The 17,831-nt window shown below is 51.7% G+C and overlaps 1 protein-coding gene across 2 annotated transcripts in view; it reads left to right on the top strand.

Annotated features, from left to right (window-relative positions):
- HTRA3 (HtrA serine peptidase 3) overlaps positions 1-17,831 on the top strand; it is a 72,060-nt gene that overhangs the window by 14,050 nt on the left and 40,179 nt on the right. For both annotated transcript variants that reach the window (XM_049886696.1, XM_049886697.1), the window contains exons 2-4: positions 2,873-2,972; positions 6,793-7,015; positions 16,841-17,035. In XM_049886696.1, the coding sequence (XP_049742653.1) occupies positions 2,873-2,972; positions 6,793-7,015; positions 16,841-17,035 (518 nt within the window). The remainder of the gene's footprint in view (positions 1-2,872; positions 2,973-6,792; positions 7,016-16,840; positions 17,036-17,831) is intronic.

The raw sequence follows: 17,831 nt of genomic DNA, 5'->3' as shown, positions 1-17,831 counted from the left end.
GCTGTGGCTGGCCTCCTCCCTCTGCAGGGGTGGGTGGGAAACGGCCCCAAGTTTCCGGGGCTGCAGATGGGGCAGACACACCTGGGTGGAGCCCTTGCCTCTGGTTGGCTGTGCACTGCGGGGGCGTTACTCGCCCAGCCTCAGCCTCTGACCCTCCAAGCACCACCGTGCGCTAGGCTGGTGGGGCCCAGCCCTCAGAGCGGCTCGGCCTTGAGCAGGTGTTAAGGTGGGCCCCACGCCTCAGACCCACTGGGAGTACAGAGGTTGTCCCTGGGAGGCGGCTCTGGGCACAGTGCCCAGGCAGCAGCACACCAGGGTGGTTTGATCAGCAGGAGCCTTGTAGTGGTCTGCAGGGGCTCCGTCTCCAGCCAGGCTCTGGCCACCCCAGGACAGGCAGCCTTTGATTCAGGCTGACCGCAGCGGGCTGGGCCCTCGCGGCCGGTGCTCGGAGGCTGGTGAAGAGCAGACACCACAGGACCCGGTGGGGCGGCTTCTTCTCTGTGCCCCGGTGTCCCAGCTCAGGCTTAACAGATAGGCAGGGCTTTGGGAGCCCCAGGACAGAGGGAGGGGCATCTCAGGAAGGGAATTTGGCAGCCTGCGCCCAAACTCTGGTGTCTCCTCTAATTCACTCTGTGTCTTGGGCAAGAGGAGTCTTCTTCCCAGCCTAGTTTCCACGGCTTTAAAGGAAGGCACTTCCCTAATGTAAACTATGGATTAGCTTATAACAATGTGTCAACATTGGTCTCTTCGTTGTAATTAATGTATTGCAGGAATACAAACCAGCCAAAGACCAAATCCAGGGCCGTCAGGTCGATTCTGACTCAGGCAGGAATACGGGAGGTTACTAATAGGGGGGCAGTGTGTGAGGGGAAGGAGGGCCTGTGGGAACTCAGTGCTGTCTGCACAATTTTGCGGTAAACCTACCAGGAGCCCTGGTGGAGCAGTGGTTAAAGCACTCGGCTGCTTAACTGGAAGCTTGGTGATGCAAGCCCACGGGCCACTCCGCGGAAGAAAGATGCAGCCGTCTGCCCCCGTGAGATTCCGGCCTTGGGGGCCTCGCGGGGCAGTTCTCCTCTGTCCTCTAGGGCCTGGCTTTTGGTTACCAGTACCAGCTGCCACCAAGTCGACCCCTGTCCTCTAGGGCCTGGCTTTTGGTTACCAGTACCAGCTGCCACCAAGTCGACCCCGGCTCACGCCTCACTGTGGCCCCGTGTGTGTCACATAGGAACTGTGCTCCCTCGAGTTCTCAGAGGCTGAGTTGTTGGAAGGAGACCATCAGGCCTTTCTTTCGAGTCATCTCTGGGTGGACTTGAACCTCCAACCTTTCGGTGAGCACCCAAGCACTTGAACCACCCAGAGATTCCACCGTGGATTAGAATCTGCTCTAAAACGTAAAGTGTGTTTTTCGAGAAAGGAGGCAATTACCCCACCCTGGCTGCTCAAGTCACCCGTGTTCCTTGGACAAAAATGTTGAGGATCACATCCCAATGGTCAGGAGAAACCCCTCATCAGGGTGGCGGTGGGGCGCCCTACTGGGCAGGGAGCTTCATGGTTTGCAAGTCATGTTTGCACTCAGTTCCCATGACCCCATTTTCAGACAAGGAGTCAAGGCCCAGAGAGGGTGAGTGATTTGCCTGAAGCCACACAGCTGGAAGGTGGTGGTGCCCAGGAGAGCCCAGGCTGGAGTGACTCCTGGCTCAGTGCTTACTAGAGGCGGGAGCCACTTACAAGCCACATCAGGCAGTGTGAGTTCCAGATAGCATCAGCCTATCCAGGACCTGGAAGGCCTCTGTACACGCCAGTGCCGGGGGCCCAAGGAGAGTGGCCTCCTGCCACTCATGTGCTCTAGGCCTGCGGTGCTGGCTGCCCCGCTGCTGATGGACAGAGCAGAAGTCTGAGCCGAGAAGGTTCCGGGGAAGTTTGAACCTCCTGGCAAGGCCTGCTGGGGTGCAGCCAAGTCAGACGCACATGTGGGCCCTGGCTACCCAGAAGTCAGCGGCCAGCAGGGCTAGGGGGCCATACCGTGCTCAGGCAGAGGCAGCTGGGAAGGGACGACCTGGGCACCCACTGCACCCTTGTCCAGTCTGCACAAGCCCTGGGGCTAGACCCCCGCCGAGCCTGCAGAGAGGGGCCAGTTCTCTCAGGTCTGAGCATTGCTGCTGCTGTTGTTGTTGTTAGTTGGTGCTGAGTCAGCTCCAGTTCATGGTGGCCCCACGTACAACAGAACGAAGTGCGGCTCTGTCCTGCACCATCTTCACGACCTTTGGTCCGCTCAAGTGCGTTGTTGCAGCCGCTGTGTGTGTTGAGTGCCTTCCACCCCAGGGAGCTCCTCTTCCAGCACCACATCAATGTCCTGTTGTGATCCAGAGGGTTTCACTGTTGATTCTGAAAGCAGATCACCAGGCCGTTCTTCCTAGCCCCTCTTAGTGTCCACCGAGACTCATCCACCGTGGGCGACCCTGCTGGTATTTGAAATACCGAAGGCACGGCTTCCAACATCACAGCAACGCTACAGGATGACAAACTGATAGACAGGGGTAGAGGCAAGCACCTGGGGTCCAGCCCTTTGCCAGCCCTGCTGTGTGGCCCCAGGCAGGTGTCCTAATCTCTCTGAGCCTCCTGGCTGGCCTGGCAGAACCCCGCTTTGCTCACTGTTCTCGGGGCAAATGAGCCATCTTTCCCCACGTCGGGGCGCTACTGCACTTCTGCGTGTGAGGGGTCCCCATGGAGTGGTCAGTGCAGGCCGAGGCTGGCTCTGCGCCTGGTGAGGATCTGTGGTGAGCCTCCTCCACCTGCACCTGGGGCAGGGGGTCCCTGGGGAGTGGCGGGGCCTGCGCCTCATCAACACACCTGGTTCTTCCTGCCAGCGCAGATCTCCACCAGCTGACCAGCCCAAGGTACAAGTTCAACTTCATTGCTGACGTGGTGGAGAAGATCGCTCCAGCCGTGGTCCATATCGATGTCTTCCTGAGGTGCGTCCGGCCCCCCGCTCACCCCCTGTTGCATCCCTGTGTTCCCAGTGTCAGGCCCCCCGCTTGCCCCCTGTGCATCCCTGTGTTCCCAGCATCAGACCCCCTGCTCACCCGCTGTGGTGTCCCTGTGTTCCCAGCATCCCTACCGTCATCAGGACCCAACGTAGATCTTTTCCAGCAGCCTAGGGTTGAAAGCGGGTGTGAGATCAGGCCGGTGTCTTAGCTGTCTAGTGCTGCTATAACAGAAATACTGCAAGTGGGTGACTTTAACAAACAGAAGTTTATTCCCCAGGAAGCTAGAAGTCCAAATTCGGGGCACCAGCTCCAGGGAGAGGCTTTCTGTCTCTACTGGCTCTGGAGGAAGGCCCTTGTCATCAATCTTCCCCTGGTCTAGGAGCTTCTCAGCACAGGGACCCCGGGTCCAAAGGATGTGCTTTGCCCCCAGCTCTTCTTTCTTGGTGGTATGAGGTCCCCATGTCTCTCTGATCACTTCTCTCTTTTATATCTCAAAAGAGATTGACTCAAGATACAACCTAACCCTGTCGATGGAGTCCTGCCTCATTAACATGACTGCTTCTAATCCTGCTTCCTTAACATCATAGAAGTTGGGATTTACAGCATATAGATATATAAATGACTCAGTTATGAAGTAAGGGCATAGTGCTGAGGGGGAGAGCCAGCCCTCTTCAGACAAGGGTGATCCAGGGCAGAGGATAGAGGGGTGCTGGGGCACAGGATAGAGGGGTGTTGGGGCACAGGATAGAGGGTGCTGGGGCACAGGACAGAGGGGTGTTGGGGCATGGGACAGAGGGCTGTTGGGGGCATGGGACAGAGGGGTGCTGGGGCACGGGACAGGGGGTGCTGTGGCACGGGACAGAGGGATGCTGGGGCATGGGACAGAGGGGTGCTGGGGCACAGGATTAGAGAGCTGACCTCTTCCAAGCAGGGACTGAATCCTGTCATCCTCGAACCCCCAGAGCCCAGGGTCTGCCCCAGAGTGGTTGTTCAGTGACTGAGACAGCGAATGAGTGAGAGAGTGAATGAATGAATAAGTGAATGTATAAATGAGCATGTGAGTTAGTGGATGAATGAATGAGTGAATGAATGAGCAAATGAGTGAGAGAATGAGTGAGTGAGCGGAGGAATGAATCAGTAGGGACGAAGAACATCAAGCCCTCCTGGAGGAAGCCGGGTGGGTGGTCTCAGCCCCTAGCAAGTCTCCTTGAAGCCCATAGCTGCCTCATATCCTCCTCCTGGCAGGGCGTCAGGTACCCCGTCACCCGCTCCCTAACCTCACAGGGCTGTCAGCTGGTCCTCAAAAGCCCTGAGTTCTGCCCCAAACTGGCCAAAGTGTCCGATGTCCTGCGCTGAATCCTGGGGCCCCTTCCTGAATCAACGTGCACTTAAAACAAAAGAAACTGTGCCAGGGCCCTTCTCCCATTGTTCTGATTGCTGGCCTGGGCTGGAAGACAGCCAGCAGCCCCAGCAGGTGAGGTTCCAGGTGTCCTAGTGGTCCCCCTCCATGGGGATTGCAGGGAGCCAACTGTCTCTCTGAGGCTCTGGTGATGACTCCAGGGTGTCCCCAAGGCCACCCTGCCTCCCAGGATGGAGGTGCCCACTGCCACTATGACAGCTGAGAACATGGGGGCACAGAGGCCAGGTGGTGGTGGGGAACCCCCAGGACTGGGGGCAGAGCTGGCTCCTGCCTGATTCCTGGCCCAGCAGGGGCTCTGTTCCTCCCCCTTGGGCCCAAGCTTGTCCCATTAGAGCCCTCTTTACTTGGCATTTTGGGCCCCTCCCCATCCCCCCTCCTGAAGGGCAGGGGTGTGTGAGATTTTCTGTTTGAAGATGCTCCCTGGAAGGTGAAGGAGTGAACGAATGAATGAGCGTGTCCTTGGGGACCCCTGTGTGCTCCGTGCGGGGTCAGGGCTTGGCAAGGTCTCAGCATGGCTGCACCAGCCGTGCACCCGCCTCATGCAGGCAGGGAGAGCCGGCACCCTGGGGACTCATGGCGAGGCTTGTCAAGGACTTGCAGCTGGTGGGGGCCGGGATCAGAGGCACCCACCCCCGCCCTCACCGTCACCCAGCAGCCCATGGTTGCCCCTTGCCCTTCCCTTTCGTTAACCTCCTCACAAACCCCCAAAAGTAGGTTTTGTTATTCCCATTTTCTAGATGGGGAAACTGAGCCCCGGAAAGTTTGCTGAGGCTCACAGCCGTTAGGCGCACAGTTGAGGTTTGATCCTTGGGTCCGTCTGACTCCAGAGCAAGCCTGTCTCTCTGCAACATGTTAACCTCCCCTGCATCCTCTCCGCGGGCCCAGACCCCGAGATTTGTCGTTAAGGAAATTGCAGCCAAACGTGGTGACGCGTCCTGGCCCCTCGTGGCCTGGGTCCCAGGGGGCGATGCCTTTCCAGAGGCCCCGGCCCCGAACCGGCCAGAGACTGCCTGCGTGCCTCAGGGACCAGGCTCCGAGCGGGCGGGCAGGATCCCAGACAGAGATGGGATGTCAACAAGTGCAGGAGGAGTCTCCCGGCTCTGACCCCTGACCCCTGACCCCTGACCCGAAGTGAGAAGGCCACTAGCTGCCTAGGCCCTGCCTGCCCCACGCAAGGCCTCTCTGCAGACACTAGCTGAATCCTGTACCTGCAGGCGGAGGCAGGCCCTGGGGGCTTCTGGGGGCAAATGGGGCAGCCCCACCGTGGGGCACATGGAGCTGGCTTGGACAGGGGCAGACAGTCGCTGTGGCCACAGTGTGCGGTGTGGCCACGTGGCCTGGCACCCCGGCTGTCTGGGCCCAACCCTGCTCTGCCCCAGGCCAGCCTGCCCAGCCCAGGCCAGTGTCTCTGGGCCTCGGTTCCCCCAGCTGTGAGTGGAGACCTGAATCTGGCTGCCTTGTAGGGTGGCGTGTGCATTAAACGCCTCATCCCTGGCTCGGTAGTGTTGCTGTTATCACGGGTCCCTGTGGGCCCAGAGGCGGCCGTGCACCCAGGGGCTGCCCCTCCCCTTGACATGGGAGAAAAGTCCACCCTGTGGGGGTGTTTCTCCTTGCATGATATGGCCCCCTTTTTCTTGCTCCTGTCTGTGCTGAGCAACGTCAGACCCGTGTGGGTCCCAGGGACATCCCCCGGGAAAAGGTCCTGGGCTGTATCCAGAGCTTGACCCTCTGTCTGCTCCTCCCCCTCTGTGGAGGACCCTGACATCTGGCCTCACGCCGGCCTCGCTGACCACTGAGTCCTAGTTCCACAGAGGTAGAGCTGGCCAGGTCACCCAGTCTCTGAGCAACTGCCCTGCCCTGCATGTTCAGGCTCCTCCCCTGTGCCTCTGGAGGGCTGCCCAGTGTGAGATGCCTGCTGTGCTGCCTGGTGGGGCTGTGGGTCTGCAGGACTGAGTGGTCACTGTCACCAGGTGCTTTACCTCACAGGTGCCATATGAGGCAGGTAGTGCTGGCCCATTTCCTAGATGGGGAAACTGAGGCTCAGGGCGGCTCAGAGACCTGCCTGAGGCCATGCAATAATGAGGGGGCAGGAGGCAGGGGCCTGGAGCAGGATGGCGACCTGTCTGACTCCAGAGCTCTGTGGTCATGGCAGGGACACCTCTGTGTCTGCACTGCTGTGCTTGCAGGTCAGACGTCCCCTTGACAGTGTGAGTAGGTCCCGGGCTCGGTGGCTCGGCCAAGGTCCCAGCTGCAGCGTGGTAGAGCAGCTGGGGTTTGAGCCCCATTCACGCTCTTTCACATGCTCCTCGCTGGCCAGCCCACGACAGGCTACCCGCCCACGTCCCAACACGACTCGTCTTCAGCGCCCGTCTGTCTTGCCTGCAGACACCCTCTGTTTGGCCGCAACGTGCCCATGTCCAGTGGCTCGGGCTTCATCGTGTCTGAGGCCGGCATGATCGTCACCAATGCCCATGTGGTGTCCAAAACCAACGCCGTCTCTGGCCAGTGGCAGCTCAAGGTACAGCTGCAAAATGGGGATGTCTACGAGGCCACCATCAGGGACGTCGACAAGAAGTTGGACATCGCCATCATCAAGATCCACCCCACGGTGAGTGGGTGGACAGGTGCCTGACCACAGAGATGGGCCCTCCCACGGGCAGCTGGGAAGCTGAGGTGCTGTGTCCCCTGCCCTGCCCTGCAACCAGCAAAGCAATGTGGCCACCTGTCAATCAGGAGGCGAGTGGCCACCATGGGTGGAGGACCTGGGCCCACATCACCCCCACACAGGGCTTTCTGGGCATAAGAGGACACTCCATTGCCCCCCATCCTGGCTGGCCCTGGGAGGCAGTTGTCCCCATGGGGGCGATGGCAGCTGGATGGGAGACATTTGGACACACACACCCTGGTCCTTCCACCTCCACATTGATTCCTCCCTCTGGGTGATCAGGCAGACCTACACCAGGTGGTGACAGCCCCCCATTACTTCCACTGGCAGGTTCTAGAAGGCCAGAGGGGGCCAGGCACTGCATCTGTGCAGCAGTGGGAATTCTTACCACAGCCTCTGAGGAGGGGTGTTATTATCCTGGTATTTCAGATAGGGAAACAGAGGCTGGGAGAGCCCCCAGGGAAGGTTGAATCTAAGCAGGGACGGGGCCAGCCTGCCTGACCAGTCTGTGCCCACCGGCTGAGCCCGAGGTCCCCTGAGCTTGCTTCTTGCTGTGTCCAATGTTGTGTGTGTGCTTCTCCATGAGGGCTGCGGGAGGTGCCATGTGACGCCCAGGTTACCGGCCTGCACGCGGTGGGCAAGGCCTGTGCTAGATCTGCCCCGTGCCTGTGCTGGGAATTTCCCCTCTGGCCTGGGAGTCCAACTTGGAGGAATTTGAATCTGGTTGCAGCTGTCGAAATGAAAATTTACAGCAGGTGCGTTGGTGATGGTTTGCGAGGCAGTTTCCTCTTGCCAGAACAAGGGAGAGGACGCTTGGTGATTCAAAGTGATTGGCCCCACGTGGACCGCTCCCCACTTTCGAGCAGTGGATAAGAGCTCGGCTGGTAACCAAAAGGTCAGCAGTTTGAATTCACCAGCCCCTCCTTGAAAACCCTGTGGGGCAGTTCTACTCTGTCCTATATGGTAGCTATGAGTCAGAATCGACTCGACCGCAATGAGTTTGGTTTTTTGGCTTGGATGAAGGTTGTCAATTCAGATCTACCCAGTGCAGCCTCAAAAGATGACCGCCATTGCAAACCCTATGGAGCCCCGTTCCACCTTGAGACACGTGGGGTCACCAGGGGCTGCAGTCGACTGAGTGGCAACTGGTTCTTTGTGTTATTGAGCTCATGGACCATCACCTCCACTTTAAAGACAAGGAAACCAAGGCAGGGATGGAGGGTGTGCTCAGGAGCAGGGGTCGGCAAACTTCCTCCACAAGGGCTAAAGGGTAAATATTTTCAGCTGCGTGGCTTCTGACTCAGGAGAGCAGCCACAGATATTACAGATGGGGCTGGCGTCCTCCGATAAAATTTATTTGAAAACGCAGCTGTTGTTGCTGTTGTTAGGTGCCATCGAGTCAGTTCCAACTCATAGCACCCCTATGTACCACACAATGAAACGCTGCCCGGTCTTGCGCCGTCCTTACAATCGTTGTTATGCTTGAGTCCATTGTTGCAGCCACTGTGTCAATCCACCTCGTTGAGGGTCTTCCTCTTTTCCGCTGACCCTGTACTCTGCCAAGCATGATGTCCTTCTCCAGGGACTGGTCCCTCCTGACAACATGTCCAAAGTATGAAAGACGCAGTCTCGCCATCCTTGCTTCTAAGGAGCATTCTGGCCACACTTCTTCCAAGACAGATTTGTTCATTCTTTTGGCAGTCCACGGTATATTCAATATTCTTCGCCAACACCACAATTCAAAGGCGTCAATTTTTCTTTGTTCTTCCTTATTCATTGTCCAGCTTTCGCGTGCATGGGATGCCACTGAGAACACCATGGCTTGGGTCAGGCACACCTTAGTCTTCAAGGCAGCATCTTTGCTTTTCAACACTTTAAAAATGTCCTTTGCAACACATATTTTGATTTCTTGACTGCCGTTTCCATGGGTGTTGATTGTGGATCGAAGGAAAATGAAATCCTTGACAACTTCAATCCTTTCTCCGTTTATCATGATGTTGCTCATTGGTCCAGTTGTGAGGATTTTTGTTTTCTTTATAGTTGAGGTGTAATCCATACTGAAGGCTGTGGTCTTTGATCTTCATTAGTAAGTGCTTCAAGTCCTCTTCACTTTCAGCAAGCAAGAATGTATTATCTGTGTATCTCAGGTTGTTAAATGAGTCCTCCTCAAATCCTGAAGCCATGTTCTTCACATGGTCCAGCTTCTTGCATTCTTTGCTCAGCATACAGATTGAATAGGTATGGTGAAAGGATACAACCCTGACACACACCTTTCCTGACTTTAAACCACTCAGTGTCCCCTTGTTCTGTCCAAAGGACTGCCCCTTGATCTATGTAAAGGTTCCTTATGAGCACAATTAAGTGTTCTGGAATTCCTGTTCTTCGCAATGATATCCATAATTTGTTATGATCCACACAGTCGAATGCCTTCGCATAGTCCATAAAACACAGGTAAACATCCTTCTGGTATTCTCTGCTTTCGGCCAGGATCCATCTGACATCAGCAATGATATCCCCGGTTCCACGTCCTCTTCTGAAACCTGCCTGAATTTCTGGCATTTCCCTGTCGACATACTGCTGCAGCTGTTTTTGAATGATCTTCAGCAAAATTTTGCTTGCGTGTGATATTAATGATATTGTTCTATAAGTTCCACATTCGGTTGGATCACCTTTCTTGGGAATGGGCATAAATATGGACCTCTTCCAGTCAGTTGGCCAGGAAGCTGTCTTCCATATTTCTTGGCATAGACAAGTGAGCACCTCCAACGCTGCATCTGTTTGTCGAAACATCTCAATTGATATTCCATCAATTCCTGGAGCCTTGCTTTTCGCCAATGCCTTCAGAGCAGCTTGGACTTCTTCCTTCAGTACCATCGGTTCCTGATCATGTGCCACCTCTTGAAATGGTTGAATATTGACTAATTCTTTTTGGTATAATGACTCTGTGTATTCCTTCCATCTTCTTTTGATTCTTCCTGCATCATTTCATATTTTCCCCATGGAATCCTTCACTATTGGAACTTGAGGCTTGAACTTTTTCTTCAGTTCTTTCAGCTTGAGAAATGCTGAGTGTGTTCTTCCCTTTTGGTTTCCTATCTCCAACTCTTTGCACATGTCATTATAATACCTTACTTTGTCTCCTTGAGAGGCCCTTTGAAATCTTCTGTTCAGTTCTTTTACTTCATATTTCTTCCTTTTACTTTATCATTTCTTCCTTTTACTTTAGCTACTTTATATTCTAGAGCAAGTTTCAGAGTCTCTTCTGACATCCATTTTGGTCTTTTCTTTCTTTTTTTTTTAATAATTTTTATTGTGCTTTAAGCGAAAGTTTATAAATCAAGTCAGCCTCTCACACAAAAACCAGTATATACCTTGCTACACACTCCCAAGTACTCTCCCCCAATGAGACAGCCTGCCCTCTCCCTCCAATCTCTCTTTTCATGTCCTTTTCTCCAGCTTCTATCCCCCTCCACCCTCTCATCTCCCCTCCAGGGAGGAGATGCCAACATAGTCTCAAGTGTCCGCCTGATCCAAGCTCACTCCTCACCAGCATCCCTCTCCAACCCATTGTCCAGTCCAATCCATGTCTGAAGAGTTGGCCTCAGGAATGGTTCCTGTCCTGGGCCAACAGAAGGTCTAGGGGCCAAGACCACCGGGATCCTTCTAGTCTCAGTCAGACCATTAAGTCTGGTCTTATGAGAATTTGGGGTCTGCATCCCACTGCTGTCCTGCTCCCTCAGGGGTTCCCTGTTGTGTTCCCTGTCAGGGCGGTCATTGGTTGTAGCCAGGCACCATCTAGTTCTTCTGGTCTCAGGATGATGTAGTCTCTGGTTCATGTGGCCCTTTGTGTCTCTTGGGCTTATAATTGCCTTGTGTCCTTGGTGTTCTTCGTTCTCCTTTGATCCAGGTGGGTTGAGACCAAATGATGCATCTTAGACGGCTGCTTGCTAGCGTCTAAGACCCCAGACACCACTCTTCAAAGTGGGATGCAGAATGTTTTGTTAACAGATTTTATTATGCCAATTGACTTAGATGTCCCCTGAAACCATGGTCCCCAGACCCCTGCCCCTGCTACGCTGGCCTTCAAAGCATTCAGTTTATTCAGGAAACTTCTTTGCTTTTGGTTTAGTCCAGTTGTACTGACCTCCCCTGTATTGCGTGTTGTCTTTCCCTTCACCTAAGGTAGTTCTTATCTACTATCTATTATCTACTATGTACTGTGTGCTGTCTTTCCCTTTACCTAAAGTAGTTCTTATCTACTATCTAATTAGTGAATACCCCTTCCCACCCTCCCTGCCTCCCTCCCCCCTCTCATAACCATAAAAGAATGTTTTCTTCTCAGTGTAAACTCTTTCTCAAGTTCTTATAATAGTGGTCTGATACAGTATTTGTCCTTTCTCAACGGACTAATTTCACTCAGCATAATGCCTTCCAGGTTCCTCCATGTTATGAAATGTTTCACAGATTCCTCACTGTTCTTTATCAATTCATAGTATTCCATTGTGTGAATATACCATAATTTATTTATCCATTCATCCGTTGATGGGCACCTTGGTTGCTTCCATGTTTTTACTATTGTAAACAGTGCTGCAATAAACATGGGTATGCATATATCTGTTCGTGTAAAGGCTCTTATTTCTCTAGGATATATTCCAAGGAGTGGGATTGCTGGATCGTATGGTAGTTCTATTTCTAACTTTTTAAGGAAGCGCCAAATCGCTTTCCAAAGTGGTTGTACCATTTTACATTCCCACCAGCAGTGTATAAGAGTTCCAATCTCTCCGCAGCCTCTCCAACATTTACTATTTTGTGTTTTTTGGATTAATGCCAGCCTTGTTGGAGTGAGACAAAATCTCATTGTAGTTTTGATCTGCATTTCTCTAATGGCTAATGATCGTGAACATTTCCTCATATATCTGTTAGCTACCTGAATGTCTTCTTTAGTGAAGTGTCTATTCATATCTTTTGCCCATTTTTTGATTTGGCTATTTGTCTTTTTGCTTTTGAGTTTTTGCAGTGTCATGTAGATTTTAGAGATCAGGCACTGATCAGAAATGTCATAGCTAAAAAGTTTTTCCCAGTCTGTGGGCAGTCTTTTTACTCTTTTGGTGAAGTCTTTGGATGAGCATAAGTGTTTGATTTTTAGGAGCTCCCAGTTCTCTACATTCTTTGTAATGTTTTCTATACTATTTATTGCATGTATTAGGGCTCCTAACGTTGTCCCAATTTTTTCTCCCATGATCTTTATCGTTTTAGGTTTTATATTTAGGCCTTTGATCCATTTTGAGTTAGTTCTTGTGCTTGGAGTGAGGTATGGGTCTTGTTTCATTGTTTTGCAGATGGATATCCAGTTATACCAGAGCCATTTGTTACAAAGACTGTCTTTTCCCCATTTAACTGTTTTGGGGCCTTTGTCAAATATCAACTGCTCATATGTGGATGGATTTATGTCTGGATTCTCAATTCTGTTCCATTGGTCCATGTATCTGTTGTTGAACCAGTACAAGGCTGTTTTGATTACTGTGACGGTATAATAGGTTCTAAAATCAGGTAAAGTAAGGCCTCCCACTTTGTTCTTCTTTTTCAGTAATGCCTTATTTATCTGGGGCCTCTTTCCCTTCCATATGAAATTTGTGATTTGTTTCTCCATCTCATTAAAAAATGTCATTGGGATTTTGATCGGAATTGCATTAAATGTATAGATCGCTTTTGGTAGAATAGACATTTTTATAATTTTAAGTCTTCCTATCCATAAGCAAGGTATGTTCTTCCACTTATGTAAGTCTCTTTTGGTTTCTTGCAGGAGTGTACTGTAGTTTTCTTTGTGTAAGTCTTTTACATCTCTGGTAAGATTTATTCCTAAGTATTTTATCTTCTGGGGACTACTGTAAATGGCATTGATTTGGTGATTTCCTCTTCGATGTTCTTTTTGTTGGTTCTTTCCTGTCTTTTTAATGACTTCTTGCTTTCTTCGTGTATGATGTCATTCCACAACTCATCTGATCTTCGGTCGTTAGTGTTCTACGCGTCAAATCTATGCTTGAGATGGTCTCTAAATTCAGGTAGGATATCCTTGAGGTTGTACTTTGGCTCTCATGGACTTATTCTAATTGTCTTCAGTTTCAATTTGAACTTGCACATGAGCAATTTGATGGCCTGTTCCACAGTCGGCCCCTGGCCTTGTTCTGACTAATGATATTGAGCTTTTCAGTTGTCTCTTTCCACAGATGTAGTCGATTTGATTCCTGTGTACTCCATCTGGCAAGGTCCATGTGTAGAGTCACTGTTTATGCTGGTGAAAAATGATGTTTGAAATGAAGAAGTCAGTGGTCTCGTAAAATTCTGTCATTTGATCTCTGGCATCATTTTTATCACCAAGGCCATATTTTCCAACTACCGATCCATCTTCGTTTCCAGTTTTCACATTCCAATCACCAGTAATTATCATTGCATCCTGATGGCATGTTTGATTAATTTCAGACTGCAGAAGTTGGTAAAAATCTTCAATTTCTTCATCTTTAGCCTTAGTGGTTGGTGCATAAATTTGAATAATAGTTGTATTAACTGGTCTTCCTTGTAGGCATGTGGATGTTATTCTATCACTGACAGTGTTGTACTTCAGGATAGATCTTGAAATGGTGCTGGCATAACTGGATATCCATCTGCAAAATAATGAAGCAAGACCCATACCTCACACCATGCACGAAAACTAATTCAAAATGGATCAAAGACCTAAATGTAAAATCTAAAACGATAAAGATCATGGAAGAAAAAATAGGGAGCATGCTAGGAGCCCTAATGCATGGCATAAACAGTATACAGAACATTACTGACAATGCAGAAGAGAAACCAGATAACTGGGAGCTTCTAAAAATCAAACACCTATACTCATCCAAGGACTTCACCAAAACAGTAGAAAGACTGCCCACAGACTGGGAAAAAGTTTTTAGCTATGACATTTCTGATCAGCACCTGATCTCTAAAATCCTCATGATACTGCAAAAACTCAACCGCGAAAAGACAATAACCCAATTAAAAAATGGGGAAAGGGTATGAACAGACACTTCACTAAAGAAGACATTCAGGTAGCTAACAGATACATGAGGAAATGTTCACGATCATTAGCCATTAGAGAAATGCAAATTAAAACTACAATGAGATTCCATTTCACTCCAACAAGGCTGGCGTTAATCCAAAAAACACAAGATAGTAAATGTTGGAGAGTCTGTGGAGAGACTGGAACACTTATGCACTGCTGGTGGGAATGTAAAATGGTACAACCACTTTGGAAATTGATTTGACGCTTCCTTAAAAAGCTAGAAATAGAACTAACATAAAAACCAAAAAAACCAAACCCAGTGCCGTCGAGTCAATTCCAACTCATAGCTACTGTATAGGACAGAGTAGAGCTGCCCCATAGAGTTTCCAAGGAGAGCCTGGTGGATCGGAACTGCCGACCCTTTAGTTTGAACCCGTAGCACTTAACCACTACACCACCAGGGTTTCCTAACTACCATACGACCCAGCAATTCCACTCCTTGAAATATACCCTAAAGAGAGAAGAGCCTTCACACGAACAGATATATGCACACCCATGTTCGCTGCGGCACTGTTTACAATAGCAAGAAGATGGAAGCAACCAAGGTGCCCATCAACAGATAAATGGATAAATAAACTATGGTATATTCACACAATGGGATACTATGCAACGATTAAGAACAGTGAGGAATCTGTGAAACAATTCATAACACAGAGAAATCTGGAAGACATTATGCTGAGTGAAATTAGTCCGTTGAGAAAGGACAAATATTGTATGACACCACTATTACAAGAACTCTAAAGTTTAAACACAGAAGAAAATATTCTTTGATAGTTATGAGGATGGGGAGGGAGGGAGAGGGATATTCACTAACTAGATAGTAGACAAAAATTATTTTAGGTGAACGGAAGGGCAACACACAACACAGGCAATTTAGTACAACTGGACTAAACGAAAAGCAAAGAAGTTTCCTGAACACAACCAAACGTTTCGAAGGCCGGAGTACCAAGGACGGGGGCCTGGGGACCGTGGTTTCAGGGAACATCTAGGTCAATTGGCATAACAAAATGTATTAAGAAAACGTTCTGCATCCCACTTTGGTGAGAGGCGTCTGGGGTCTTAAACACTAGCAAGCTGCCATCTAAGGTGCATAAGTTGGTCTCAACCTACCTGGAGCAAAGAAGAATGAAGAACACCAAAGAAACAAGGTAAAGATGAGCCCAAGAGACAGAAGGGGCCACGTAAACCAGAGACTCCATCAGCCTGAGACCAGAAGAACTAGACAGTGCCTGGCTACCACCGATCACTGCCCTGGAGTGACAGGGAACGCAACACAAAATCCCTGATGGAGCCGGAGAACAGTGGGATGGAGATCTCACATTCTCGTAAAAAGACCAGGTTTAAGGTCTGGCAGAGACTGGAGGGACTCTGACTGTCATGGTTCCCAGACCCTTTGTTAACCCAAAATTGGACCCATTCCTGAAGCCAACTCTACATACAGGGATTGGACTGGACTATAAGATAGACAATGATACTGGTGAGGAGTGGACTTCGTGGCTCAAGTAGACACATGAGACTATGTTGGCGGTGAGATGAGAAGGAAGAGGGGCACAGGAGCTGGTTGAATGGACACGGGGAATACAGGGTGGAGAGGAAGAGTGTGCTGTCTCATTTGGGGGAGAGCAGGTAGGAGTACATAGCAAGGTGTGTATAACTTTTTGTATGAGAGACTGACTTGATTTGTAAACTTTCACCTAAAGCACAATAAATAAATAATTGTAAAAAAGAGACAGCTCATTTATGATATGGTGGCATGAAGTAGGAGGGAAATGCTGGCTTGCTGAGAAGGAGCTGTGGCCATCCAGAGGGCCCAGGCGTGAAATCATGTGGCTGTGATCTGGCCACGGTCCTCCTCCAGCGCCTATTTAGAAGCTGTCCATCTGGAACCCCTTAGAGATGCCCAGGAAGTTGCGGCTTAGTGAAAGAAGCCCCAGGTATTCTTCCCTCAGGTCCCCCCAAAAGGTAACACCTTCGGTAACTGGTGCGACGTCAAAACCGGGACATTAATGGCGGTGCCACCTGGAGCTTACTGTCACCAGGGTCTCCATAGCCACCGTGCATGTATCAGTGCCTTTCGACAGGGAGGCAAGTCAAACAGACAGACAGATGACTCCGCTGGCTCCATGTGACAATAAGAGTGGACTGTGTAGGGGTGAGTGGCAGATCTTGGTGCTCTCATTGCCCTCTGGGCCTCTCTTTGCTGGGTGGTCAGGTGAGGCTGGGCTCCCAGGGCCCTAAACTGGCTCCCAGGGCCCTGTCAGCCCCTCAGCTGTGTACATCAGTTTGCCTGCAGGCACATGTTGGAGGAGGGGTATCCATAGCTTTAATCAGATTTCAGGGCTCCCAGGGCCAAGCTGTTAAGAGCCCCTGGACTCAGTGACCTTGGGCCAAACCCTTAGACCCTGTGTGCACCTGCCCTGTGATAGATATAGATACGGGCAGGTCCCCGGTCATCGGTGGAGCTGAGACTGGTCCTGCGGTCTCTCTGCCCCTCTGCGGGTCAGCGGAGGCCACCTGGCCCCGGTCTGCACCAGTGACTCTCCCCTGCCTTTGCCGCTGCCAGCTTCATAGAGTGGCTCCTACCTCCTCTGGGACAGCCCACCAGGGGCCCGGCCAGGGTCTCACTGTGGTCTAGTCCCCACCCCATGCCCTCCCTCCTTCTCCCCCAGAGAAAGCTTCCTGTTCTGCTGCTGGGCCACTCGGCAGATCTGCGCCCCGGGGAGTTTGTGGTGGCCATTGGCAGCCCCTTCGCCCTGCAGAACACGGTAACCACCGGCATTGTTAGCGCAGCCCAGCGGGATGGCAAGGAGCTGGGCCTGCAGGACTCGGATATGGACTACATCCAGACAGACGCCATCATCAACGTGAGTTTCCTGCTGTCTACAGAGCCACTGGGGCCCCTGCCTGCCCCGCCCCAATCCTCCTGGCTCTGCTGATTCCCGCAGTTACGGGGCTGTGCCCTGTCCCCAGACCTTGTCCCCTGTCCCCTGGACCTATGCCCTGTTCCCAGACCCTGCATCCTGTCCCCAGGGTCTGTACCCTGTCCCCAAGGCCTGTGCCCTGTACCCTGACCCTGCACCCTGTCCCCAGGTCATGTGCCCCATCCCCAGATGCTGTTCTCTGTCCCCTCACCCTATGCCCTGTCCCCTGACCCTGAGCTCTGTCTCCTGACACTGTGCCATGTCCCCAGAATATGCACCCTGTCCCCAAGGCCTGTGCCTTGTCCCCTGACCCCGCTCCCTGCCCATGATCCTGCTCCCTGTTCCCTGACCCTGCACCCTGTCCCCTGACTGTGCTCCCTGTCCCCTGACCTTGCTCACTGTCACCTGACCCTGTGCCCTGTACCCAGGGCCTGTACTCTGTCCATAGACCCTGCACCCTCTCCCCAAGGTCTGTTCCTTGTCCCCTGACCCTGCACCCTCTCCCCAAGGTCTATTCCTTGTCCCTGACCCTGTGCCCTCTTCCCAAGGTCTGTTCCTTGTCCCCTGACCCTGCGCCCTGTCCCCAGAGCCTGTTCATTCCTTGACCTGTCTGCTTGATAGAAAGTTCTTTCTTTACACTGAGTGGAGACCTAACTTCTGGGGACTACTCCTCCCCCCGACCCCCCACGGCTCCTGGGGGTGCCCTGCGGGTTCCTGGCTCCTGCCCAGACCCAGGACA

Source organism: Elephas maximus, chromosome 5, assembly GCF_024166365.1.
Source record: "Elephas maximus indicus isolate mEleMax1 chromosome 5, mEleMax1 primary haplotype, whole genome shotgun sequence".
Lineage (NCBI taxonomy): Eukaryota > Metazoa > Chordata > Mammalia > Proboscidea > Elephantidae > Elephas > Elephas maximus.
Note: the sequence above shows the minus strand (reverse complement) of the source record. Positions and strands in the feature narration are given on the sequence as shown.